Here is a 26238-nt window from a genome sequence, read left to right as displayed (position 1 = left end):
CTCCAGCTTCCTTTCCAGCTCACCTCCTGCACTACCACCCCCAGCTTCACCCCCAGCCAGCTCAGCTAGTATCTTAAATTGTTCCATTTTGTGATCACCAGTCCCAGATGGGCTGCTCCCACATGGACTTCTGATCTATTTGTGCTCCCTGCCGGGCTTAGTGTTACGTTGCGGAAGGAGGAACTCAGGAGGCCAGAATGGTGAGGGACTATGAATTTATTCTATCATCTCCACACCAGATGGCTGAGCCTGGATGGCTCCAGCCAGAAAGAGAGAGAGAGAGAGAGAGAGAGAGAGAGAGAGAGAGAGAGAGAGAGAGAGAGAGAGAGAGAGAGCGAGCGTATGGGGTATCACATGTGACGCTTATTTACTGAACATCCGCCTGTTGTGCCGGGCAGAAGACAGGTGTAGCAGCTACACAGGGAGACTCCATAGGAGGTGGGGCCTGGCTGTCCCGCCCCCGGAAGTCAGCGAGGGCTACCGAGGACGTGCGGGAGACAGCGCGGGTGAAGGGGAGTCCTGAGGACACGGTCAGGGGGAAGGGGCGGCCGGTGCATAGACAGGGAGACGGCCCAAGGGAGCGTCCGATTAGGTCCCGGCTGCTACCGTGGGAGGGCGGACGCCACAGCCCAGTTATTCCGGTCAAAACACCGGAAGCGGAAGTGGCCGCGGGTTGCTCAGTTCCGGTCGGGCGGCGGACAGCGGCAGCTCAGACGGTGAGGGAGTTGCGGGCGGGGACAGGGGCGGTGGCGGACTCCTGGGCGGTGGTCGCCGGTCCAGGGCGGTAGTCACCTGTCTCCCTCCGTCGTTGTCCCTCCCCGGGCGCGGGCGGGCGGTGCAGCCCGAGCAGCTGCCGCCGCCGCCCCGTTGCCCCAAGATGTTAGGGCCGCAGTCAGTCGTCGCCTTCTCGTGCGAAGCCGCGGGGTCGCCCCTCGCCTGGGGTTCCCACCAGAGGAGGTGACTGTCGAGTTCCGAGGGCGCCCGGCTGGCCCCAGGAACGGCCGTGGAGCCGCGGTGGCCCACAACCGGAGGCGCGGACTGACGCTTTGCGCACCTGCGACCGCTGGAGGCCCCTCCTTGCCCTACTCACTGCCCCTTAGTGAGAATCGGACAGGTGTTAATGTCGCTAGAAGTGCTGCAAACATGTCAAAGCGAAACAAGAAACAGAAGCAAATGCAGGGCAGGTGGAAGCAACTTGGGAATGCAAAGGAAAAACGGATAGTGCCTGCCTATGGATGGCGGGTGTAGGCGGGTTGCCTGTTCAGATTTTCTGCATTGGTGTCCCTAACTTTATAATCAGAAAAATAAAAAGGGAAGACTGTGGTTGCGATATAGTTCTATTTTGAAAGTGAAATGAGAAAGCACATCGTGTACAAACGGAGGAATTATTTAACACTCAGCCCTTAGGATATCCTCGTGCATTTCAGTGTTTTTGTGAAAGTATATGGGGATGGGGAAATGGACATTTTAAGGAGAGGGTGGGACTTATTCATATTTTTGAGACATTGTGGACAGAAAACATGCATGGAAATGGAAGTTGAAGTTAAGGGGAATGGATTCTTGTCTTATCCTCATTTGCCATTCTCACCAATCTCCCTTTTGGCTCCAGGACCAGGATGTCGGCAGAGCTGGGTTGAAGGCAAGCTTGCTTAGTTTCAGAGCATTTGTTCTGTACAGTGCACCAGAGCCTTGTGCCCTCCACTGTTGTTTACTAGGCTCTGTTAAATAGTAGGAAGCAGAAATCTGGATGCTATAGACGGTAGTGAGTTTTAAGGGGAATCGTAGGATGTGTGCTGGGACTTCCGCTGGGGTGGTGAGGTGTGCTGTCCCTGTGCCTCCATGTCCTCACTAAGACATTCTGGCGCAGCTGCCCCATTGGCATGGCCAAGGGGTGGGGTGAACGTTCTGGAAATAAGAAATTGGTCCTGTCTGGGTAAGAGAAATGCCTCGGAGACTGACATCTCATATGCTGAGTGGCCTGGGGTCCACATAGAAATATTGTCCATATCTCATACCTGTGAATGCCTCTGCTCACCTTCAAGGCAGAACTTTCTCCATATTTGAGTTCTGAAGGTTTGTGTTTCTTATTAAGGAGTTGATAATCCCAGTTCAGTGTTCTTCATGCTTACTGGATTAATCAAATGCTCTTCTTACAGCTCCATTATGAACAACTGCCTATTGGGGGAGGAGGGCTGTACCTAACATTTCTACCCATCTAACACATCTTCCCCTCTTGTTCCTTCTCCCCCATGCACACAGGGTACATAACTCTAGTATGACAGGTTTGGAGATCCCACCTGCTTTTTAACCATGAAGGAGACAGACCGGGAGGCTGTTGCAACAGCGGTCCAAAGGGTTGCTGGGATGCTTCAGCGCCCGGACCAGCTGGACAAAGTGGAGCAGTATCGCAGAAGGGAAGCCCGGAAAAAGGCCTCCGTGGAGGCCAGATTGAAGGTACGAGGCCAGAGAGGCCACAGGCACCTGCTGCACCCGGACAGGACAGCATTATTTAACCCAAGTTTTAGGTTCTTGCTTAGCTTCACTATTGTAATATTCCTAAGTTAGACTTAGTGATGATCTAGGAAGAGACAGAGTGGAACATCACCTTTACTTAGCATGTTCTTTCCAACAGTATATTACCAATCAATAGATTTATAAACAGGATTGTGGGAATAGTTATGCAATCTGAAAAGAAATCAGAGCCTGGCTGGTGCAGCTCAGTGGTTGAGCATTGACCTATGAACCAAGAGGTCACAGTTTGATTCCTTTCGGGATGCATGCCCGGGTTACGGGTTCAATCCCCAGACTGGGTGGCAGTCGATCAGTGATTCTTGTCATTGATGTTTCTGTATCTCTCTCCCTTCTGTTCTGAAATCAATAAAAATATATATATTTTTTAAAGATTTTGGGAAAATTGAAAACACCAGTGTAACAACTTTTAATAGCTCTTCTTTTTTTCTAAACAGCTCTTGTACAGAGTGCTTCGTGAGAATATTTTATTTAGATAATTTAAGCACATGATGTATAGCAGGCTGACTGTGTGCCAGGTATCTGCTGGCCCTGGGGTAGAAGGGAGGAGGAGAGTTAGACACATTAGGAGTGTGTAGGAGTGGGGCAAGACTAAAAATCATTATTTTCAAGATATTTTATGATTTGGATTGGCTTTTACCTTAATTCATATGCACACTCAGTATAGTTATAAAAATGTTAAGATCCTAAGCTGCCATGGTTGACAGGCAGTAGAATGGTCTTGAGGATTTGTCTTTGATGAAAGTTAATTCTCACACTGATATGGCAATGAAGTCAGCTCTCCACTAGAAAACACTAGCATCCATGTAAGGTAATGGCAGTCTTGATGAGACAGGATGTGGCCATTCGTTTGTACCCAGGGGATTCCCAAAACCCATGGATGGATTTGAAACAGCAGTTTCATGTTAATTTTAAAATGAATGGGGACATGCTGCATTTTTAGTCAGAATTTTAATCTGTTCTGGAAACTGGGGGATTAAGAATTATCAATAGTGATTTAGAAACCTTATCTGGTCTGTTACAATCATTGTTAATTATTCCTAAATGCAACTTAAGACACCTGGGTTAAAGGTGTTCCTGGCCTCTTTTGTGCTGCCTGCTCTTTCCCTTCCTGGCCACCTGTGCTGCTCTGTTATGCCCTCTCCCTTCTGACTGTACAATTCACTAGGTGACATTCCTTTGGGCCCGAAGAGTGAGTTCAAATCTTATGTGCACCAGTTCTGTGTAGTGGGGCTGACTGTCCTTGAGCAGAGACTGGTTGGGGCTGAATGGCAGGAGACCTCTCATTCCTAAAGCTGATGAGCAAATCCTGACAGTTTTCTGTACCTAGATAAGGCCTGTTAGGAAACAGAGGCACCTGAGAGATCATGGAAGGGGTCCTTCTAAAGCAGGGGTGGGGAACCTTTTTCTGCTAAGGGCTATTTGGATATTTATAACATCATCCACAGGCCATACAAAATTATCAACTTAAAAATTAGCCTGCTATATTTGGTCAAACATTTAATAATTCACTTCTAATGCCTTGGCAGGGACAGACCAAATGATTTTTTGGGCCTCATATGGCTGGTGGGTTGGATGTTCCTCACCCCTGTTCTAAAGATACCATTTAAGGGGTGGCCATAAGAGCTAAGGCGCACCCACAGTGGTGTCCATTCTCTTTAGGCAGAGTGGCTGGATTAAGAGTGTTGTGAGGTTTTCTCAAAAAGCTTTAAAAGGCGTTATTTTGTTCCAAGGTAGCAATAAAGAAGTTCACTTGTGAATCAATTAGATACTCGTTGAGCTTTATTCTCTTTTCTCTCTGTGTTGACTGTTCCCTGCTACGGAGATGGCATTTCCTCCCTTGAACCTCCTGGGAAGATTTGTTGTGTCTGCCCAGCACTGCTCACTGCTCACTGTCTCCCCCAGGCAGCCATCCAGTCTCAGTTAGATGGAGTGCGCACAGGCCTGAGCCAGCTCCACAATGCACTGAACGACGTGAAGGACATCCAGCGGTCCCTGGCCGATGTCAGCAAGGACTGGAGACAGGGCATCAACACCATCGAGAGCCTCAAGGACGTGAAGGATGCTGTGGTGCGGCACAGCCAGCTCGCTGCTGCTGTGGAGAACCTCAAGAACATTTTCTCAGGTAGCTCTGCTGACAGTGGGGCCAGTGGGCACCACGGGCATCACTCATGCTCGTGGCTCTTGCTTGGTTTCCCTTGCTCTGTGGGTAATGCAAAGGCATTCCAGCCTTTGTGCAGTGTTTTGTAGACCTGTCTCAGAGTTGACAGTAGGTGTGATTCCAGCTTGCACAGTTAGCTTATTGTTTTGAACATGCATGGAAATGACCAACTGAGCAAGTAAGAGCTAGTAGTTCTGTGCTTGTCAGGACAGAGGCACAGAAGTGGGTAACTGAACTAGTTCTACGTTCCTTCAAGGTGGTTAGATCAGTAGACCAGCTGGGATTTTTCTGGGTGCAGAAGAATAAAGATGAACCACCCCTTGAAAGGAGCTCGTGGACTGTGAGAGAAGCAGCTCTGTGAATAGGACAGAGGGAGAGGTGATTAAGGAGAGCAGCAGTTCCCAGGAGCAGGAAAATTATATACAGGCTAGGGGCCTTGAGGGCTTGGGTAGGGCATGCTCTGGAGTCTCAGTCTTAGTTGGAACCAGATTTGGTGGAGGCTGTGGGGCTGGTGTGGGGGCAGGAAGGTGCGGGAATGACCCTTTCAGAGTAATCTTCCCAACACTTCCATAGTGATAGGAAGAGTGTTCCATGGACTATTCAGGATAGTGTTAGCTGTCCCGTGGGTGGGCTCCCTTTGGGTTCAGCACAGCTCCTCATATGTGCTGTGACGGGAGCTCCTTATGTGCTTTCTCCAGAGCCTGTCCCTCCACTTGTCCCTTTGCCTCTGTCAGATTCATCAGCATTCCAGCAAGAATTCTTGGGATGGTCTGACCACTTCCCTACCTTTATCTCATGTTTGGTCTCTGGAAGTTCTATCTGTGTTTCCCCAAACTGCTCAACCTCTAGTGTATCCTAGAACAGTTCTTTTCACTTGCCCACTGCTGTGAATCCGAAGCACAGAAGGCCTTGTTTCTGCCACAGTGTACATGTGTCCTGTTTTCATGCCTGTGTCTGATGGCAGCACTGTTGAATACTTGGTCCCATTGCTCTATGTGTAGTCATCTTGTGTCTTTTTCCCTAGTGCCAGAGATTGTGAGAGAAACCCAAGACCTCATAGAGCAAGGGGCGCTCCTGCAGGCCCACCGGAAGTTGATGGACCTGGAGTGCTCCCGAGATGGGCTGATGTATGAGCAGTACCGTATGGACAGTGGGAATACTCGTGACATGTCCCTCATCCACAGCTACTTTGGGAGCACACAGGGGCTCTCTGACGAACTGGCGAAGCAACTGTGGATGGTGCTACAGAGGTCACTGGTCACCGTCCGCCGTGACCCCACCTTGCTGGTGTCAGTTGTCAGGATCATTGAAAGGGAAGAAAAGATTGACAGGCGCATACTTGACCGAAAAAAGCAAACTAGCTTTGTTCCTCCGGGAAGACCCAAGAATTGGAAGGAGAATATGTTTAAAATCTTGGATAAAACTGTAATTACCAGAATCGAGGGCACACAGGCCGACACCAGGGAGTCCGACAAGATGTGGCTCGTTCGCCACCTAGAAATCATAAGGAAGTACGTCCTAGATGACCTCATCGTTGCAAAAAACCTGATGGTTCAGTGTTTTCCTCCCCATTATGAGATTTTCAAGAATCTCTTGAGCATGTACCACCAGGCCCTGACAATACGGATGCAGGAGCTTGCATCAGAAGACCTAGAAGCAAATGAGATTGTGAGCCTGTTGACTTGGGTTTTAAACACCTACACGAGGTAACACTGACTTTACATCTTGTGTTTTATTTTACATAGAATTTTACAAAAACATACTGATTGGCTCTAAATAGCTACTGTTGTTTTGCTCCTCTCAGGTGCTTGGCACCCACAGGTATTAGTTTCTGGTTGATGAAAGTCTTCCTAGTCCATCTGTGGGGCTTGCCCTTGAGGTCGGGCCCAGCCGCTGGTTGTGTGAATCTTCATATGTTTGGGTGGTGCCTCTGCCTTAGACATCCAGTCCATATTGAGCAGTTCATCTTGGACTTTCCTGTGGTACTAAGTGTTCACTGTGTACTAACCTACCTGCTTTCTCCAGGAGGTGACACTGAGCAGGTGGTTTCACCTCAATTAACAGGTGAGAAGACACTTGGGCCCAAAAGGTCCTTCAGCGTCACGTGGTTGGTGAGCACACACCAACTCACTCTTTCCCTAGGTTTGGTTTCTTCTTCTCACCATTAATGTTGGGAAAATCACTTATCCTTTTCCATTTCAGCCTGGGGGCTTTGTTACTTCACAAAAGTGACATGTGCCATTTCATTCACGTATTAGCTTAAGGTAGGGTTTGGAAAATGAGGCAATGGTGGGGTATTCTGAATTGCTTGAAGATTAACTAGCTGAGAGGAAAACACATTAAATCTTTCATGATTTTGTGAATAGAAAACGGTATTAAGTACTGTATTGGAATCGTTTTTGTAGTCTTGTTGCTATTGTGTAGAAATTAATTAAATCTTTTTTTTTTTTTAGCAATAGGGTTTTGGGATTTTTTTGTATATGTAATGGCTTACAGTAGAAAATGCGTGCATTTCAACGCAGAAAAACATAGAGAGGAAATATCTTTTTAATGATAATTCTTGTGGCTGCAGCTTTTGTTGTCTTCTGTGTGCTGCCCTCACACAGCCCAGGAGTCCACAGCTGCCATGATTGCCCCATCTGTCAGTCGTCTCCATGCAGCCTTGGCCTCCACATGTTAACCGTGAGGAAGGCACTGTGATGATTTTCTTCCTTTTGTATATGAGCACAGGGAGTAATGTGCCCACTTCCTATGGCCAGCAAGTAAGTGAGGAGCAGGATTCAAATCTGGATCTGGGCCCTCACTCCAGCCACCTGACTGTGGAGTGTGTGTTTGTGTGACACGCCCAGTTTTGTGTGTTCATTTTGTTTTTCACTCACTACATGGTAAGCACTTTTCTGTTCTTGGGAACTCTTGGGCAACTTCCTATTGTCATCCCATTCTGTCATATTGGACTTTTCCTGGGAAGAGTTGAACTGCTTTCATAATGCAAACATTTTCATGCTGAATTAAGGTTCTTGGGGTGGGTTAAGTAGATAGACTTTTGACATTGGCATAATCTTATAAAGATTATAAGATTGACTTGGATTTCTGATAAAGAGTTGACTAGTGTCATTTAAATACACATTTGGTAAATGTATCATAAGGCCCAGGAATTTTCTGAGCAGTTGAACCTTGGATTTTTAAGAACCCAACCACATGCACAGGTATTAACGTTTTTTAGGAAAACTTTTTTTCTGAAACTTAGTCCATATCCCTGCCTTCTTAAGCACGGTAGACTGGATTTGGTGACGATGTTCTTGCTGACTTGAGTTTCACTGTGGATATTATGTGTTCTCTGCATTAGAGATTGTTCTCCTGTTTCATAGACATGTCTTTTCGGCACCTCCTATTTGTCCTGGTCTTCCATGGGAGGTGTCGTGGATGGAACAAACTTTTTTTGCCCTCATGGGGCTTCTTCCCTAAGTTGGGCCTCCAGTTCCCTGTGGTGTGGGCATAGGGGCTCCTTGGCCAGCACTCTTCCCGCCTACCCTCTTGACTGCCTTAAGGGTGTTGAGTATTTGTGTGTGAAAAGAAATAGCAACACTTACCTGAGACTTTCTGTCTTTCTGCTTCTTAATCTTTCTCATTCCTGGGTTTTTCTGTAGCACAGAGATGATGGGAAATGTGGAGCTGGCCCCGGAAGTGGATGTCGGCACCCTGGAGCCTTTGCTTTCTCCAAATGTGGTCTCTGAGCTACTGGACACGTACATGTCAACTCTCACTGTGAGTAGAGCACTGTGTTGTCCCGGAACAATCTGTGCCTAGTGCCCCACACGTTGCATTGGGTCTCTGAGTATCATGGACTGACTCCAATGAGCAAAAGCAGGGAGTAAGGCCCTGTCTTGACATTGGCTCTGTTTCTGGGAATCGAGTCTTGAAACGTTTGCCAGTTAGAGGAGGAGAGTGGCCCACTCTCTGGCCTGGGATATGAAGGTTGGGGGTATACATTCCACAGGTATGGAAATTGTCTCTGTTTGGAGGGCTGGGCCTGGTAGGCTCGCGAAACCCCAGGATGTCCTGTTAATGTGTGGTGGCACCTGCCAGCCTCTTACCATTGAGCCTGGGAGTGAGAAGGTGGCAGTTAGGGCACCAAATAGTGCCTGGTTACCCCCAGACAGTCTCAGTAAGATGAGGTCTGGGTCTGCTTCTTGGGATGGTGCACCTGCTCACCAGACAGTATTCTGACATGTGGAGGGCTCTGTGTGCAGGAGGTAACAATGCTGGTGTCTGGTCTTCCACAGACAGGTCTGCCTCCATCTTCCATGTGTGTGTAAACCCAGCCTGTCCTCAAAGGTTAAGTTGGTGGAGGTGGTGGGGGCACCACCACTGTGGAGCTAGCTCTTGGGATGGCTTTTCTGTCATTCCCTTGTTTGGGAACAGGAATTCCCAGGGTGCTGTGTTTGGCTTTGGCAGCTGCCCTACTTTATCCTTAGCTCAAAGGGCCTGTTCTTTTCTCCCTTCCTCCGATGCTCAACTTCCTTAGTCAAACATCATTGCTTGGTTGCGGAAAGCTCTAGAAACAGACAAGAAAGACTGGATAAAAGAGACTGAGCCTGAAGCTGACCAAGATGGGTACTACCAGACAACACTCCCGGCCATCGTCTTCCAGGTACCATCTGCAAATTCTGAGTTCATTTCTGGTTAATACGGTCTGTGATTTTACAAATGAACACAAGGTTCATCATTTCATAGTGAAAATAGAAAGAGCCTCCCTAGTTCCATAGATTCTCCTCTTTCTGGAGTTGAAGAAACGGATGGTTGTATCTGCCAAGTAGTTCTGCCCAGGGTCATTTTAGTTTTCCTAACCCTTTTTTTACTTGAACTAGAAGTGTTATTTATGTGTAACGCTCAGATTTGAGTTTGCTTTTGTGGAGTTTCCTGATTGTAAATGGCCAAGATATATCTTCAAATGCCACAAAATTGAGTCTATGGACTTGGGGAAGAGTCCTTTAGATTTTAATGATAATCATGCTCTTACAGTGAGTTTACTTTGTGTATATATATATATATATATATATATATATATATATATATATACACACACACACACACACACACACACACACACATATATTATTGATTTTTCACAGAGAGGAAGGGAGAGGTATAGAGAGCTAGAAACGTCGATGAGAGAGAAACATCGACCAGCTGCTTCCTGCACACCCTCCACTGGGGATGTGCCCGCAACCAATGTACATGCTCTTGATTAGAATCGAACCTGGGACCTTTCGGTCTGCAGACCGACGCTCTATTCACTGAGCCAAACCGGTTTCGGCAGTGAGTTTACTTTTTAATGCCCTGTCGCCTGCTGGTATCCCCCAGTGTCCTCTTTTTATTTGGCCCAAGGAATTTTTCCCCTTTGAGTGAGTTGCTGACAGTAGGAGGGCTGAGTCTTATTGGAATATTCGTTTGGCACACTGTCTGCTGAAAGAGCTGGGACTCTAGCCAGCAGAAGTGTTGGTGGTGTTTTTATCCAGATGATACCATTACTTAGTCACTGATCAGTCCTCACCTTCTCTTTAATTTGGAAAGTTTGACATGATAGCCCATTTACGACAAGGACCTGGGGTGAGCTCTGCCTGCTGGCCCTTCTGTTTTTCCAAGTCTGGTTCCCCTCAGCTCCAATGTATGTCCTAATTCTTCTTAAGAAATACACATCACTAATTGCAGTGCAGCCCCTGGCACCCATATCATTGTGTCTCTGAGCTCTCCATCTCCCTGTCAGCTTCCCAATTCAAGGAGACCTGCCTGTTTGCGGGTAGTTAGGAAATGGTTCACTTGTTTTTTTTGGTTTGTTTTTTTGTTTGTTTTTTAAAATATATTTTATTGATTTTTTACAGAGAAGAAGGAAGAGGGATAGAGAGTCAGAAACATCAATGAGAGAATCATCGATCAGCTGCCTCTTGCACACCCCCTATTGGGGATGTGCCCACAACCACGGTACATGCCCTTGACCAGAATCGAACCTGGGACCTTTCAGTCCGCAGGCCGACGCTCTATCCATTGAACCAAACCAGTTTCGGCGGTTTACTTGTTTTTTGTTTTGGTTTTTTTACCCGGTGAGAAAGTTGATTGTTTAACTAACTTTATTTTTCACATTTTCATTTTTTTTTTCTCTGAATTTGGATTGTCCTAACTACCAGTTAGCAGATGAGGGTTTTATATAACAGAAAACCTGCGCTATTGTGAGTTTATGTCAAAATTCATACGTTCTCCAATTTTTAGATGTTTGAACAGAATCTTCAAGTTGCTGCTCAGATAAGTGAAGATTTGAAAACAAAGGTACTAGTTTTGTGTCTTCAGCAAATGAATTCTTTCTTAAGTAGGTATGTATTTTTGCCAGTGTACTAATTTAGAAAGTTTATGTTTTTAAAAATTAAAAGCAAAAATGTGTCGATCTTGATGTGCCTGATATTAAAAAAGAGCTTAAGCCTGGGTTGACTATAGTCACCTTCTTTTGTTATTTAAAAAGGCAGCTTTTTCTTGCTTCTCTTATTGAAGGTATTTTACCAGTCCCCTGAGAGCCAGATCTGATCTGTGACATCCCCAGTAATATAGTCAATATACTGCAGGGCTGGAGTTAAGAGCTTTTCCTGATACACGTATCCTTCCCCTAGTCTGACTTTCTGAGGTGAGGAGGACAGCTCCAGGTACAGTGGTCACTCTGAATACCCACCACTGAGAGGCACCCCCAGTAGAGCTAGCCCTGGACAGGGGGCTCAGAGGGACTGTCTCCAGGACACCTCCCTCCCTTTGAATTGTTCATGAAGAAGGTTTTTCAAACCTGTGCACAAGTAGAAAGAATGACATAAATAACTGTTTACCCATTCAGATTCAAAAGCTATCCCTTTAAAGCCATGCCTTGCCTCATCTGGTCTCTCAATCCCCTCCCCTTTTCCTCTTTCTCTGCTGAAATAACTTTAAAGAAAATCCCAGACATTGTATCATTTCCCCTGCATTGTCTACCCTAACTACAGTGCTGTCAACCCATATAAAATTTGCACAATTATTCCATGGGATCATCAGATACCAAGTTTGTACTTGGATTTTCCCAGTGGTTGCAGACAAATTATCTCTTTATAGTTATGTATTCTACATCATGTGTGGTTTTTTGGGTTCTCAGCTCTCTGGTACAGGAGGACATTCCCTTCCCCTCTTTAAGCCATTGACTTATGGAGATGTGCACATTGTTCTGTAGAGCAGCGACCACCAACCAGTGTTCTGTGGACCACTAGTGGTTCGTGAGGTCCAAAAGGTTGGCGACCGCTGCTGTAGAGCACCCAGCATTCTCCAGCCTGGGTCGCAGATTGCTGTCTTCCCACAAACCACAGGTTGTCTCTAAAGACTTGTAGGATTCCCCTCTTTGCAGAACAGTGTGTATGCTCTGCATGGCAGCACATCAGGAGATGTGTGTCCCTCCATCCTTCCTGTGGCTCAGTGCTAGCAGCTAGGCCCCTCGGGTCCCTAAGAGCCATCCATCTGGGGAACATGGCCTCAGGTAGTCATTTTGTTAGAGGAATGAGATAGGATTCTTCTGTAAAGAGCAAGTTTTCTTCATCTGCCCCAGCGGTTTGATTACCTGAACCACACTTTGGAAAGAAAGGTAGAATAAATACTGAATAATTTCTCTTTAATTGCCAATGTTCAGTTTGGCCCTTTCTTAAGATCTGTTCTACTCATGTACATATTAGAGAATTTCTAATAAATTAAAAAATAAAGCATGTAGCCATCTCAGTTGTTTGCTTCTGTAATATCTAAAGAGTCTAATTTATATCTAACACATGACAGTGTTCCATTGTATAAGTTTCTAGGAAATTTATGTGAGATATGTAAGATAATACTTTCCCATTACCATCAGATACTAGGTGTACCAGTTAATAATGCGAATTTTTTTCAATAGATGGAATTACACATATGTTGATAAATATGTGATTTGATACGTATGCTATTTTGTTGTATTGACAACAAGCTTCAAAACTTCATATGTCAAATTTGCTGAAGGTGTTACCATCATAGATATTTTTACGCTTAAAAATGTCAAATTTTGTGCCAAAAAAAGCATCTGCGGGAAGTTTTAATACATTATTTTGAAGAAAAGTGCTGCTGAAAGTTATATACTTCAGGAAGCTTATGGTGAACATGTTCCATCTCAAGATACTTGTGAACACTGGTTTAAACACTTTAAAATTGATGATTTCAATGTGAAAGACAAAAGAACATTCAGGTCAACCAAAAAAGTTTGAAGACCAACAATTACAAATATTATTGGATGAAGATGCATGTCAAACTCAAAAATAACTTGCAGAAAAATTAAACATTGCTCAGGAAACAATTTCCAATTGTTCACAATCAATGGGAAAGATTTTAAAGGAGGGAAAATGGGTGCCACATCAATTGAACAAAAGACAAATGGAAAACCAAAAAGTCATCAGTAAAATTTTGCTTCAATGGCATGAAAGAAAGTCTTTTTTTGCATAGGATTCTGACTGGTGATGAAAAATGGATTTATTTTGAGAATCCCAAATGCACAAAATCATGGGTTGATCCAGGTCAACCATCAACATCGACTGCAAGGCCAAATCGCTTTGAAAGAAGACAATGCTCTGCATTTGGTGGGATCAGGAAGGTGTGGTGTATTATGAGCTTCTAAAACGGGTGAAACCATTAATACTGATCGCTACCCACAACAATAATCAATTTGAACCACACTTTGACTATGAAATGACCAGAATGTTCCAGAAGACACAGCAAAGTAATTTTGCTTCATGATGACACACTATGACATACTTCAAAACCAGTTAAAGACACATTAAAAGTTCTTGCCTGGAAAGTATTAATCCACCTGCTGTATTCACCAGACCATGCTCCTTCAGATTGCCACTTGTTTCGATCAATGACACATGCACTTTCTGAGCAGCACTTCAAGATGTACAAAGAAGTGGAAAATTGGGTCTCTGAATGGTTTGCCTCAAAACAAGAAAACTTCTATTGGAACGGAATCCACAAATAACGTGAAAGATGGGGAAATGTGTAGCTACTGATGGACATTCCTTTGAATAAAGCTCTTTTGATGTTTCTCTTAAAATTATTGTGTTTTCTTTGATTACAAAATTTGCATTATTAACCGGTACACCAAGTATTTCAGAATATTTATATAATCAGAACACTAAACCCTATTTCAAAGTGTTGACAAGAAGTTAAATTGTAATAATTTATTTTAAATGACCAACTTTTATGTTCTATTAGTATAGAATGTCCCCCCCAATTTTTTTTAAAATTCATCTGGTCAAGTGTTAGTGATGTGAAATATCTGTTTAGGTATGATGTCAGTGTGGCATTTGAAATACCTGCCAGTTATTCTCTGATGCTATTTGATGTGGGTTGTCTGTCCTCAGATACAAAGACGAAGCTCAGTTGTATAAAGAGGAGCACCTGAGAAACCGGCAGCACCCGCACTGCTATGTCCAGTACATGATCGCCATCATCAACAACTGCCAGACCTTCAAGTAAGTGGCCGTTGGGGTTGAAGACAGGCATGTGAGAATACTCAGCTACCTCACTGAGCCTCATCTGTTCCCTTGCAGAGAATCCATAGTCAGTTTAAAGAGGAAGTATTTAAAAAATGAAGTGGAAGATGGCGTGTCTCTGGGCCAGCCAAGCATGGATGGGATTCTGGATGCCATTGCAAAAGAGGGCTGCAGCAGCTTGCTGGAGGAGGTCTTCCTGGACCTGGAGGTAGGGCACTCTGCCATGCATTCGAGCTGAATGTGCACCTGCCTTCATCCTCAGTCACAGTTACAGCGCCGTGGCTTTTTTATGTGTAGACCCGAGTTTCGGTCCTTCTACTACACAACTGAATTGACACTCCCAATAAATATAAGTGGATTACAAACTAGAATCAAATATATCAGGCAGACTGTTATATTCATTAGCAGAGTCTTAATGTCAAACCAAACTGAGAACACGTGCATGGTGCATATGCATGTAACATAGACCAGTCTCAGTTTTGAATAAAGATAGGAAAAAAAATCATTGACAAAATGCATTTAACTTTATATCAAAGGCATAAATAACAGGTAAGGTTTATTTCAGAAATGCAAAGATGGTTCAACATTATATAGATGTATTAGCAGAAACCAGAATATATTTAAAATACAAAGCCATGATTATTTGAGGTCCCCTGGAAAGGAGCTTCTAGGATGATTGGTGGGATAATTTCATGATGTCTGTAACTTTCTCGAAAATCATCCAGAAAACAAATGAAATGTATGAATTTGAAATTATTTCAAAGTATGAAAAAAGACAATATAATCCAAAAGTAGATAAAAGACATCAGTAGCCATTTCACAATAAAAGGGACACAAATATCCTAAATATGAAACAAAATGTTCAATCTTACTGATCTTCAAAGAAATGCAAATTTAAAAAGTATTATTTGTTGCTTATCAAAATGACAAGGATTGCAAACATTGATACCACTCAGTGTTGTTGAGGGCATGAGTAAAGGGACAGTCTTCTTTTTTTTCTTCTTTTTAATCCTCACCTAAAGATGTTTATTGATTTGAGAGAGAGAGAGAGAGAGAGAGAGAGAGAGAGAGAGAAGAGAGAGAGAGAGAGAGAGAGAAGAGAGAAGAGAGAAGAATGAGGGAGGGAGGGAGAAGGAGGGAGGGAGGGGAACATTGATGTGAGAGAAACATTGATCCATTGCCTCCCGTACACACCCCAATCAGGAATTGAACCCATAACCTTTATGGTATATGGGACAACACTCCAACCAACTGAGCCACCCAGCTGGGGCCAAGGGACAGTCTTGTGTTCTGTGTAGAATATGAATTGTGCAGCTTTTGGAGGACAGTTTGAAAACAGCTAATTAAGGTTTTAGTTTCTATACTTTTTGAGCAATTCCACTTTTAGGAGTTTTACCTGCAGAGTGTACGAATTCACTGCAGCATTATTCAGTTGCAAAATGTGAAAAATTTTAAATGTCCATGAGGATTGGGTAAATAGAGTATTCATATAATAGATACAAGGTGGGGCAAAAGTAGATTTATTGTTGTTTGCATGGAAAATAATAAAATAATAAAGAATAAACTTTCATATACTCGCAACTGTAAACCTACTTTTGCCAAACCCTGTATATGTAGTCATCGGTGGTGAAATGTTTACACACAGATACCTGCATATCTCACAAGTGTGTCATCTGAGTCCTCTGTGGTTAAAGTACATACTTGCAGGTCACCCACCAGTAGTGCTTGTGATTGCCAGGTGCTGTCACAACAGCACATCAAGCAGATGTGCACAACTTGGGGACAGTGTCAAGGTGATACTTTCTCTGGGTTGTGCTTTTTAGCAACATCTCAGTGAGCTGATGACAAGAAAGTGGCTCTCGGGATCGAACGCTGTAGACATCATCTGTGTCACCGTGGAAGACTATTTCAATGATTTTGCCAAAATTAAAAAGCCGTATAAAAAGGTAAGAGTGTGGGGGCACATTCACATGGTGTGAATTCACCTGCTTGCTAGAGCCCAAAAGGCATTTTGTGTAGAGTATTCATATAATAGATACAAAGTGTCAAATTAGTTATGTGAATGGAAGTTCCTAGGTGGTTTTATTAACCTCAGGCAGGTAGGAAACATCAGTGTCTAAAGAGGGAGGTAGCGATGATGGGGCCTCTGAGTGAAGGTTTAGACCATTCATGTGACAACTATCTCCTGACACCCCACTAAACTCAGACTGACACACAGCCTAAGACCTGGACCCTGAGTGGGGGTACTGGCTGTGGCTCTGATGAGAGGATGGGCAGAAAGGCAGTCCCCTGTCCAGATCCCCGTCATGGCACGCTGGCTGTCGGCCCTTTTCCCCTCCACAGAGGCCCTGTGAGAACAGGATGCTCCTGTGTTCCTCGTTGTCTGAGGTCTTAACCATATATGCCTCATGCCCTCATCCAGGGCTTGGTCATCTTTCTCTTATGCACTTGGCCTTGTATAGGTTTTGCTCTTGTTGCTATTAAAAGTGTTACTTTGTAAAATCAGGCTTTCTGACTTGTTTCTAGAAATAAAGTGTTTTTGATATGCTGTCCTCATATCTGGACACTTTGTAAAAGGCGAAAGATTTATGCGATCTGAAGAGAAACCAGAGTATATATCTGGACACTTTGTAAAACTTTCTAATTGTTCCTAGGATTTGTCTCCACATCTTTTCATGTCTGCATGCAGATAGGTGTTTTATCTATGAACAGTGACCTTGTATGTTTTTATTTCCGATCTTTATAGCTTTTGTATCTTCTCCATGTCTTGTTGCACTGGAAACCCAGCCCAGGGGGATCCATGTTTAATTCCGAATTTCAAAGGAAATTCTAACTGCTATTAAAAGTGATATTTACAGGGAGACAAAAGTGTTTTAAGTCCACCTGACTTCATGGGTCCTTTCACAGCTGTTAGGAGCCCCTGGTGCTTAGAGGTTGGCGGGACCAGCTCTGGTCAATATTGAATTTCTTGTTGTGTGCACAGTTTTTGGTTCCACTTTTTATTTCTTTAAACATTTTTGAGTATTGACTTAACAGTTGATCTCAGCCCCATGTTTGGAGTCCTTGAGCCGGGAGCTTGTTGTCTCTGTGGCCTCCCAGTCTTGACTCCTAGTGAGATTGGAGCTCATGCATAAAATGAGAAGGTCTGCGCTCCTGAGAGCCTGGGTTGTTGGAGTGGCACACAGTCCTTTGACCCTGGTCTCGGCAGCGGCCCCATGTGGGTGCTTGGTGCGGTCCTGCTTGTCTTATTTGGGGCCCCTGGGGCCCACCCTTTGGCACAGGATAGGGAGCATCCAGTCTCCCCAAGTAGACCCAGCTTCTCTTTGGTCTGGGGCTGTGATGGGCACATCATGTCATTTCAGTTTGATTCACGTACTTGCGGGATGACTGCCAGGTGCCCTTGGGCTCCATTGGAAGCCGGGGTCTACACGTGTCACACATTGTGGACAGAACCATGGTCTTCTCTGAAACTTCCTCAAATGGATGGTCTCGGGTTCCTCCCTCCTCTGAAGCACTGTCACCATTTCCATAGACTGGTCATTAAACAGCTTTGTGATGAGGACAGTGTGTGTGCTTCATGCGTCTGTCCTGTGGAGCCTGTCTGCCTGTGAGGGCTGGAGTTGGGGCCTGGCTTTAGCTCCCTATTTTCCCACTGACCCCCCACTCTGCTCGGGGGGTGAAGTGCTCTGACATGGGTGCAGAACAGGGCAGCTCGGTAGACGCCCTTCGGCACGGCTCTTGCCAATGCTGTGCCCTGCCTGCATAATTCCCTTTCACCATTGGGCTCTAGGGAAAACAGCGAATACTGCTATGATTTTCTAAAGTAAAATTTATGACTAAAAGTCACAGATGTACCTATTTACTTAATATATTTACTCTGAAGTTCTGCTATTTGTGCTGGCGGGAAATGGGAAGGAATGTGTTCTGTTCACATGTCGACCTACATGTAAAACAAAGCCCACGTGTTCGCTCTTCAGCGGATGACAGCGGAGGCACACCGGCGTGTGGTGGTGGAGTACCTGCGGGCTGTGATGCAGAAGCGCATCTCCTTCCGCAGCCCGGAGGAGCGCAAGGAGGGTGCCGAGAGGATGGTCCGGGAGGCCGAGCGGCTGCGCTTCCTGTTCCGCAAGCTGGCGTCTGTGAGTGCCACGCCTCATACGCTTCACTGTCACTAATAAGTGTTGTCACTTATTTTCGTTTTTACCCCTGGGACTTTAGGGTAGTAGTTGATCAGGATCAGTCATGCCAAGAACCAAGTGACCATTTGATTCTTGTTTCCTTTGTAAACTGGAGGATCTGCATGCAGATCTGTCTGACCAGTGGTTGGGGCACATGTACTCAGGGCAGTACCTTCTAGGCTCTTCTGGTGGTAGCATGTAGCCGGACTTCAGCTTTGAGACACAATGCTCACAGGTCCCCTCCCTTATGAGGGCTAAGCTGACTTCATGACCCACCCAGACCCCCAACCCTGTGTTTGTGCTGAGTGTTCCCATAGGAATACCCCTCTGTGGGAACCAGTCTTGGTGTCTATGTGAGAGAAGGGAGTGTGCTGGGCAGGCATCCTTGGTTAGAGAGAGGGTTTGACAGACTCCAGCCTGCGTCTGGCTGAGGCATGGTGGTGCTGTGTGCTGCTTATGGCCTCCATACTGACTTCCAGGGATTTGGCGAAGATGCAGACGGGTACTGTGATACGATCATCGCCGTTGCAGAAGTGATTAAGCTGACAGACCCATCCCTGCTCTACCTGGAAGTCTCGACTCTGGTCAGCAAATATCCAGACATCAGGTAACGGCCTCCTGTCTCAGCTAGAACTCAGGGAGCGGAGCCACAGGATCATTCCTAGGGTCCTGGGCTTTAGGCATGGCCCCAAGGGTTGACAGTGTGACAGGTCTGGACTTCTGTGAGGATGAGCTATGTGGACAACAGTTGAAGGCAGAGTGGGATTCTGAGAACGATAACATGCCCTCTTGCCAGCCCTGTCGTGGATAATGTAGCTCCCAACGCTCAGAGTGCACGTAGGGCTGGGTGGAGGCTCAGTGGTTTTAAGAAACTTGTGTTGTGCTTGTAGTGGGTTCAGAGAAGGGAGCCAGTGTGCCATGCTTGCCAGGACTCCTTCCAGCCTTCCTGTGGACAGTGCTGGCTGCAGGCTCCCACCAGCTTTTGTGAACCCGCCCAGGTCACCTCAGCCAGGTTTCTTTTCCTGCTGCTGTTCTGGTCTTACTGTGAGCAGAAAACCCAGTGGTCCTGTGCTCTCCAGGGTCATTGTGCTTTAATTAATTCATTAAACAGAGATTTAGAAAAGCAACCTTTAAAAATCTTTGCAGTTGTAGATTGAAAAAAGACTACATTATAATATGCAAACTTGGCTTCTCTCCCAAGGGAGATGTGCCTTTCACCTGCGGCTGTTGACCGTGTTCTGGGATCATCAGTGCCCGCTGAGCTGCAGGCAGGGGCAGTGGTGGGTGGTGGTGGGGGCACTCAGTGCATTCCCCTATACACTCCTGCCATTTCCCCCACTTTCCCAGGGATGACCACATCGGCGCACTGCTGGCCTTGCGAGGGGATGCCAGCCGGGATATGAAGCAGACCATCATTGAGACATTGGAGCAGGGCCCCACGCAGGTGAATCCAAACTATGTGCCCATCTTTAGGGAAATCATAGTTCCCAGTCTGAACGTGGCCAAGCTCCTCAAGTAGACTTTCACTTTCTGTCTGACCTGTGGTTGGGGCACATCTTCATCCCACGAACTTCATCCCATGCCTGACATCCAGTGTGACTCATGGTGCCGAGAGCAAGGCTGCCTGACCGACAGGCGCTCTGGTGGTGGGTTCTGACCCTCTCATCTGGTTGCGGACCAGCTTTGTGGGCAGGGCCCCGGCTGACTTCTGGTTCACCTCTTGTCTCACTCCCTTCTGTAGTGTCAGCACTTCTAATGTTCAATAAAGTAAACGCTGTGGGAAATGAGTTTCCCAGCTGTTTCTTACTAATGGTGACCACAGGGCCCAGACACAGCACCTGACGGTGTCCCCATCTACCTGCCACCCTCACCCACCTGGACAGGTCCCACTGGTATCTCTGTGGCCCACTGCTCCACACCCACACAGTCAGCCCTCGGTGTTTCAGATGTATGGGCCTTGCTTATTCCTGACTCAGGGTCCCTGAGACCCTTTCTCTGTTATTCAGCTGTCTCTCCATGGCTGTCTTCAGTGGTAGCTTTGTTTTACACATTAATCTTCAGACCGGGTTCATGGAAGGGTTCGTCCAGGATAAATGGTGAGTCCCTGCATGTGCCTCCCCAAACTTTCGTCACCCTCCATCCCAGGGAGCGAGATTTCTTAGGTGGGTGGTGCCTGGAGAGGAATTTGCCCGTTCCTCTGTCGCAGGCCCCATGCACCCTAGATTCAGGCTCCCACAGACTGGCCAGTTCAGGCTGGAGGGTTGTCCCTCAGGAAGGCGTCTGTGCTGCTCCCTCCCATTAGGACTGCTTGTGTGTCCCGACAGGCTGGTTTCCTCCTAAGATACAATCCAGACGACAAAGTTTCTATTGCGATTTCACCCTCGAGACAGATAGGACTTTTTCTTGAAAGAATCAAAACAGAAGTGGAATTGACATGTTGCTGACCAGTCATGAGTTAGCGCGGGTCTTTTTCTCAACTCTCGCTCTGTTTTAGCCCCCGTTTCTCCCCCCGCCCCTTGGTTTCCGGGTGCTTCATTCTCCCGCTTAGGCCGGGTGGGCGCTGCTCCCATCCTTCCTAGGCCTGTCCTCTGTGCTGTGACGAGTCTAAGGGAGTGAGGGGTGGTGTCACTTGACTCTCCTGGGGAGGAACCAGTTTCCAGGGCCCAGGCTGTGCCCACAGCTGTGTGTCCAGTGACCTGATTCCAGCCAGAAGTGCCCTCACTCCCTCCCTCCTCTCAGGTGCACACAGGTAACGTTAACTCCGGCGCCAGAGCAATGTCTGCCTTCAGGACACTGCTCCTTATGTTCTCTTTGATGTGATTTCTCATTGATAATGTTTGCACCAAAAAATGCCTTGAAATCTTTTTAATAGATTTGATCAATCAGTTGTGGCAGGTTCTGCGATGGGCCCCCTGCGCAGACGCTGTCAACAGCACATTGGGGGCCACATTAAGGCACATGGATTGTGATTAGGGTTACATAGTTTGAGATCATTTTCACAAAATTGAATTCACAATTTCACCACTCATAACTTATAATACATTTCAATTCCAATTTCAAAGAAATTCTTGCTTTAAAAATTCTTTTCATAATAGATCAATAGTATGCAGTAGGTGAGCATTGTGACAAAATTATTTTCAAGATACAGAAATGAGAAGTAGCGACTCCTAAATTTGTGTGCTTTATAGCCTTCCACAAAGTAGGTCAAAGTTCAGTATTAAATAAATAGGAATTCTTTCCTAATAAAAAATTTTACAACAGTTTTCCTAAGGAAATACATTCATAAGACATTGTTTACATTCTGTTTTACAGTGACAAGAACAGCTAGGATTCTCATTTATGAAATGTATCCACAGTACGAGGGTTTATAACACTGTGTTAACAGATGGAGTTGTCTCTCGATCACTGAAATGTGGGTTTTGGAGTTCTGTGAGGTTTCATGTCTGGAACTTCTGTTCCATTATGGCTGTGCTTATTAGACTGTGCCGTTCAACTAACAGGAAATCTGCCTGCCCCCTCCTCCTCCAAAAAACACAGGGCTGAAGGCTTTGTTCAGGAGATATATGTCAAATGGATTCACCACCTAGCAGCTGAGTGGGTCCCAGGAACTGCCCTTGAACTGCTTTACCTGACTCAGCCTCTGGCCCTGCAGCTGGAGATTGGACCTGAGTCCCGTGGTCCAAGGGAGTTGTTAAGGCAGCTGGAGTGCCCAGCTGGCTGGGCTGTGGACCCAGCCTGCTCCGGATGAACCACTCCTGCGGGAGTGGACAGAGCATTGCCTTCCTCACATTGCTATTGGTGGCCGTGGCTCAGTGCCTGCTGGTCTGAGATCACTTATGGGCAGGTTTTGTTGTGCAGATCATGGCTGGGTTTTGTGCTCTTTAGAGTTTATTAAAATGGTTGCAAAGTGTGGGAAAACAACTACTGAAAACCAATCAATACTTCTTTATCTGTGATGGCTGAGATAATGATTCAATTCACAGAATGAGCAGCCCCACTCCCCTTAGGATAAAGAGCCCTCTCTGTATTAGTGAACAAACACCACACTAAATGTGCCTTTTGCTGTTCCTCGTTTTTCTCAACAGCAAAACGTAGAGATTTTCCCATCAGGGACTTAGTGTGCACCACTAAAACATTACAGACTGCTAGTAACCCTGGCCTGTGATGGCTGTGCGCATTTGAGCACTGCATGAAGTCTTTCCTGAGCAGAGGTGAGCCTGGCTTCTTTAGAAAAGCTTCTAGGAGTGTCTTAAAGTCCATTGTCCCTTTAATCCTTCACTACCTTGTCTTCACACAAAACCCTGCCAGTGAGGAGTGGGTGGGCAGATGAGGGCCAACTCAATGGCCCCTTTCCTGGTCACCACTCCCCCTAGGACAGTCAGTGGCCTCTGGAGGGCCCCTGGCTCGGCGGGAGGCTGTGGGAGGAGTTCTAAGGCCACTGTCCCTGAAACCTCAGGGTGGCAGGTGGTCTACAACAGCCTCTGAGCCCCCCTCCAAGCCCTCTTAGTCTCCATGAAACAGCAGCTCTTCCACCAGCTTCCCCCTGTTGTGGTTAGGAGGGGTCAGACCAACCACCTGGCCCAGGTCCACTTAAGGACTGGCTCTAATTCTGAACAAAAGTTGCTTGCTAATGAAGGCCCCACTCGACTTAGCTGGCGCTGTGTGGGTGCACTCATGGGGCCTGGGTTAGTGCAACCTCTAACCCAGCCTGGGCCATCTGCCAGTGTCAAGTGGGGCAACTCAAGCCAGAGATTAAGGGCACGGGACACCTGGTACCCAGAGGCTGCCACACTGAAACCCAGGTAGGACAAGTGCTGGGCTCTGGGAATCTCAACACAAAAAGAGTGAACAGACAGATGTTTCTGTAATTGCACCCAGTCCATAAGGTGGCAGGTGGTTCACAGAACTGGTAAGTGTACGTGACATCACACAGGGCCTAGGACAACCATGGCCCCAACCCCTCGGCCTGTGAATTGTTCCTGAGTCAGGGCTTCTTACCTAGGGCCCTGAGAGAGGCCAGCCGGGGACTGGAATCAAGTTGGTATTATGGGTAAATATCATTTGCTTGTCTCGGTTTCCCTGGCAGTGTTGAGAAAATGGACACAGAGTGTAAGAACTCAAACACGGAGCCTGGGCTCTGTGGTCCCAGGACCCTTGCAGTCCCTGAGTCAGGAGTGACAATGGGAATAGTAACAAGTGCCAGCTCAGTTCAAAACCAGGACAGGTGTACAGAAGAATCCACGAGGCAGCCTCCTTACAAGGGCACCTGCCAAGACCTCCCGGAAGCTGGAGGCTCTCGGCCACTGGCCTTGCAGATATTTGGATCCCTGCTGGCGACCCCACTCCGACTCAGGATGTGGAGCAGGGTTGGGGGGGGGGGGGGGGTGCCTAAGGCTGCCCCAGAGCACGGCAGGGGATACGGTACCATGGTAGTCGCAGAGATCACAGCGGAGTCTCCTCCTGCTCCAGCCCGTGCGGTGGCTCATGGCAGGAGGGCTGCAGCGACGCAAGCTTGAGCAGTGCAGGGCGGCGGCGCGCGCGGGGCCGCTGGAACGAGCGCCGGCTGTGCACGCGGCGCGCAGCCGCTGACCGTGCGTGTGCTCCCTGCAGTCCGCGGCTCTCTAGCCAAGTCCCCGACGCTGACCCCGCCTCCGATGTAGGCCCCGCCCCCAGCTCGAGGTCCGGCAGTGCAGCTGGCGCCGGGTTCTGCGCGGTGGGCGGGGCCGGGGGCGAAGCGAGCGGGCGCGGGGACTTCTCTGTAGTTTGCAGAACCTCGCGCGGTGACGTGCGTCCTGTCAGCGGCACGTCAGAGCCCGTGTCACCTGCGGGAGAAACCGACATAAGTACGGAGCACCTGGGGTACAGGAGAGCCCCCACAGATCCAGCTCGCGCCCCCCCCCCCCACACACACACACACCTGCAAAGTTCTGGGACATTTGCAGGCCATACTCTGGCTATATGATCAGTAGGATTCCCCAGTGACATGGTCAGCTGAGGCCCTGACTTTGTAGACCCTCAACAAAGGGTCCTCCCTCTCTGCCCGCCACCCGACAGCACCCAGCACTAAGACCCAGGGTGTTCCAGGAGGGAGGAAGCCACGAGAAGGAAGGAGGAGCACAGCAGCACAGCAGGGTCCTGCCTACAAGCTCTGCCAGGACTGGCAGTGGGACTGGGTGAGACTCGTCCCTGTGCACCGTCACTTCTAGACTCAGGAACATCCTGGAGAAAGACCAGCTTGTGTACCAAGAAACCATTTCGCCAGCATGACTGTGTCCCCAGCTGGACGGATAACCACCCTCTCCAAGTGTCCACATGAGAGGAAAAGAGGTTACTGCTTCCGTTGAAATGTGAGTCTGCCCCACCTGTGCTTGGGAAAGTCTAGTTTTCCTTTTCCTCCCAAGTTCCCACCAAACACTCAAGGCATATGTGAAATAAGTGCAAAACCCTGCTCAAGGGGGCTGAACCCTTTCCATGCAGAAGGCAAAGTGGGGACAAAGCCTCTGGGACCCAGCAATAGCACCCCTGAAGCACCTATGAATGGGGGCCTGGTCCTTCATCCACCACCCTTGCCCACCACTCTCCTTGCCTTCTCCCCTCTTCCCTGATCCAGGAGTTTCCTCCTCAGAGCCTGCAGCAAGGATGTGGGCACACCAGCTGCACCCCTTTTATGAGGGTAAAAGGGACTGACTGCTTCTCTCCTGTACTCACTTCTGTCAGGTGGGCTTTTCCCAGGGCCTTCAGGTAGGAAAATAGATGCAGCCCAGCCCATGCCAGTGTCCTCTGAGCTCGTGACTTATATTCATGGGCTGACTGCACAGATTAAACACTTATCTCAGAGTAGTTAGTGATCAAATTGACAATCTAAGAGTAAATTCTAATCATTAGGGTGAAACAGTCAAAAATCCTCAGTCAGCTCTGGATCCCGACCACCCAGCTGGAGAAGCAGAGACTAAGAAATGTTCGGCCAGAACAAGAGGCTTGAGGGCACAGGCTTAGAAAGAGGAAGAGCAGCTGCTAGAGAAAGTTTGCAGAGGTTCAGGTCCAGGGCCAAGAGAGAGGCAGGTGCCTGAGGAAAGAGCAGGAGTTAGGGGCTCGGGAAGGGCGAGGAGCGTTACATGTGCGTGGACTCAGGCAGAGTGGTGGGAGGCTGCTCCTTGGGGCCCTCAGCCAGCAGGACGGAGTCCACGGACTTGTTGCTGAGGCGCAAGGGACCCAGGCGGTGGAAGTTGTCGGGAGAGTGGGGGATCTGCATACGGGCCCTCTGGGAGGGCACCACCGTCTCCCCAGGAGACAGCCAGGGTGGCACCCTGGACAGGATGCTCGGGTCCTCATCCGGGGAGAACACAGGGTTGTCAATTCCTAGGAGAAAGGGCAGTGGCCGATCAGCTTTCCAGGTGTACCCAGCATTGCAGGATTAGGGTGCTGCTCAGGGGTCAGACACCAGTGCGTCCCACAGCCATCACCTGGAAGGTCAGGGTCACGTGCCTTAGGGGTTTCAGGCCCTCTACCTCATGCTCTCCCTCCCCACATGGGCAGGATAGGTGACGGCTCTTCTCTCAGAACAGAGACCCCCAACCTGCCATGTGCAATTACACAGCCAGTCCTACCATACTGCCGTCCCTGCCCAATGACCGACTTCACTTCTGAGGCAGCAGAGGCCCACCTATCCCTCACCTGACGGGGAGTCTGTTGCTGTATCCCTGGTGACATTCGCCAGGAACTCAATCCCCCCACTCATCTCCTCAGCATCGTAGTTGGGGTTCTCTTCCGGGTCTGAAAGTTCCAAATCTGGTGGCAAAGA

General features: G+C 47.4%; 2 protein-coding genes across 8 annotated transcripts in view; one reads left to right on the top strand and one right to left on the bottom strand.

The window, feature by feature from the left end:
• The first annotated feature begins 397 nt into the window (after positions 1–397).
• On the top strand, positions 398–20221 carry EXOC3 (exocyst complex component 3). The gene is made up of 13 exons (XM_084880606.1): positions 398–716; positions 2260–2454; positions 4435–4654; positions 5715–6396; positions 8338–8455; positions 9216–9341; positions 10958–11058; positions 14128–14238; positions 14317–14467; positions 16083–16205; positions 18237–18398; positions 18917–19044; positions 19785–20221. The coding sequence occupies exons 2-13, from the start codon at positions 2311–2313 to the stop codon at positions 19954–19956; spliced, it is 2238 nt and encodes a 745-aa protein (XP_084736732.1). The 5' UTR covers positions 398–716; positions 2260–2310; the 3' UTR covers positions 19957–20221.
• Positions 20222–20363: 142 nt separating this feature from the next.
• SLC9A3 (solute carrier family 9 member A3) overlaps positions 20364–26238 on the bottom strand; it is a 49739-nt gene continuing 43864 nt past the window's right edge. For 2 of the 7 annotated variants that reach the window (XM_084880593.1, XM_084880591.1), the window contains 2 exons: positions 26112–26225; positions 20364–24259 (listed from right to left, as the gene is read on the bottom strand). In XM_084880593.1, the coding sequence (XP_084736719.1) occupies positions 23880–24259; positions 26112–26225 (494 nt within the window). In that variant the 3' untranslated portion in view covers positions 20364–23879. Of the gene's footprint in view, positions 26226–26238 lie in introns of all 7 variants that reach the window. The other 5 variants (XM_084880592.1, XR_014794755.1, XM_084880594.1 and 2 more) reach the window with 5 other exon arrangements.

The sequence above is a fragment of the Pipistrellus hanaki genome (genome assembly GCF_964339955.1).
Source record: "Pipistrellus hanaki genome assembly, chromosome: 4".
Classification (NCBI taxonomy): Eukaryota; Metazoa; Chordata; class Mammalia; order Chiroptera; family Vespertilionidae; genus Pipistrellus; species Pipistrellus hanaki.
The sequence above is the reverse complement of the archived record's forward strand: the minus strand, read 5'-3'. Positions and strand labels throughout refer to the sequence as shown.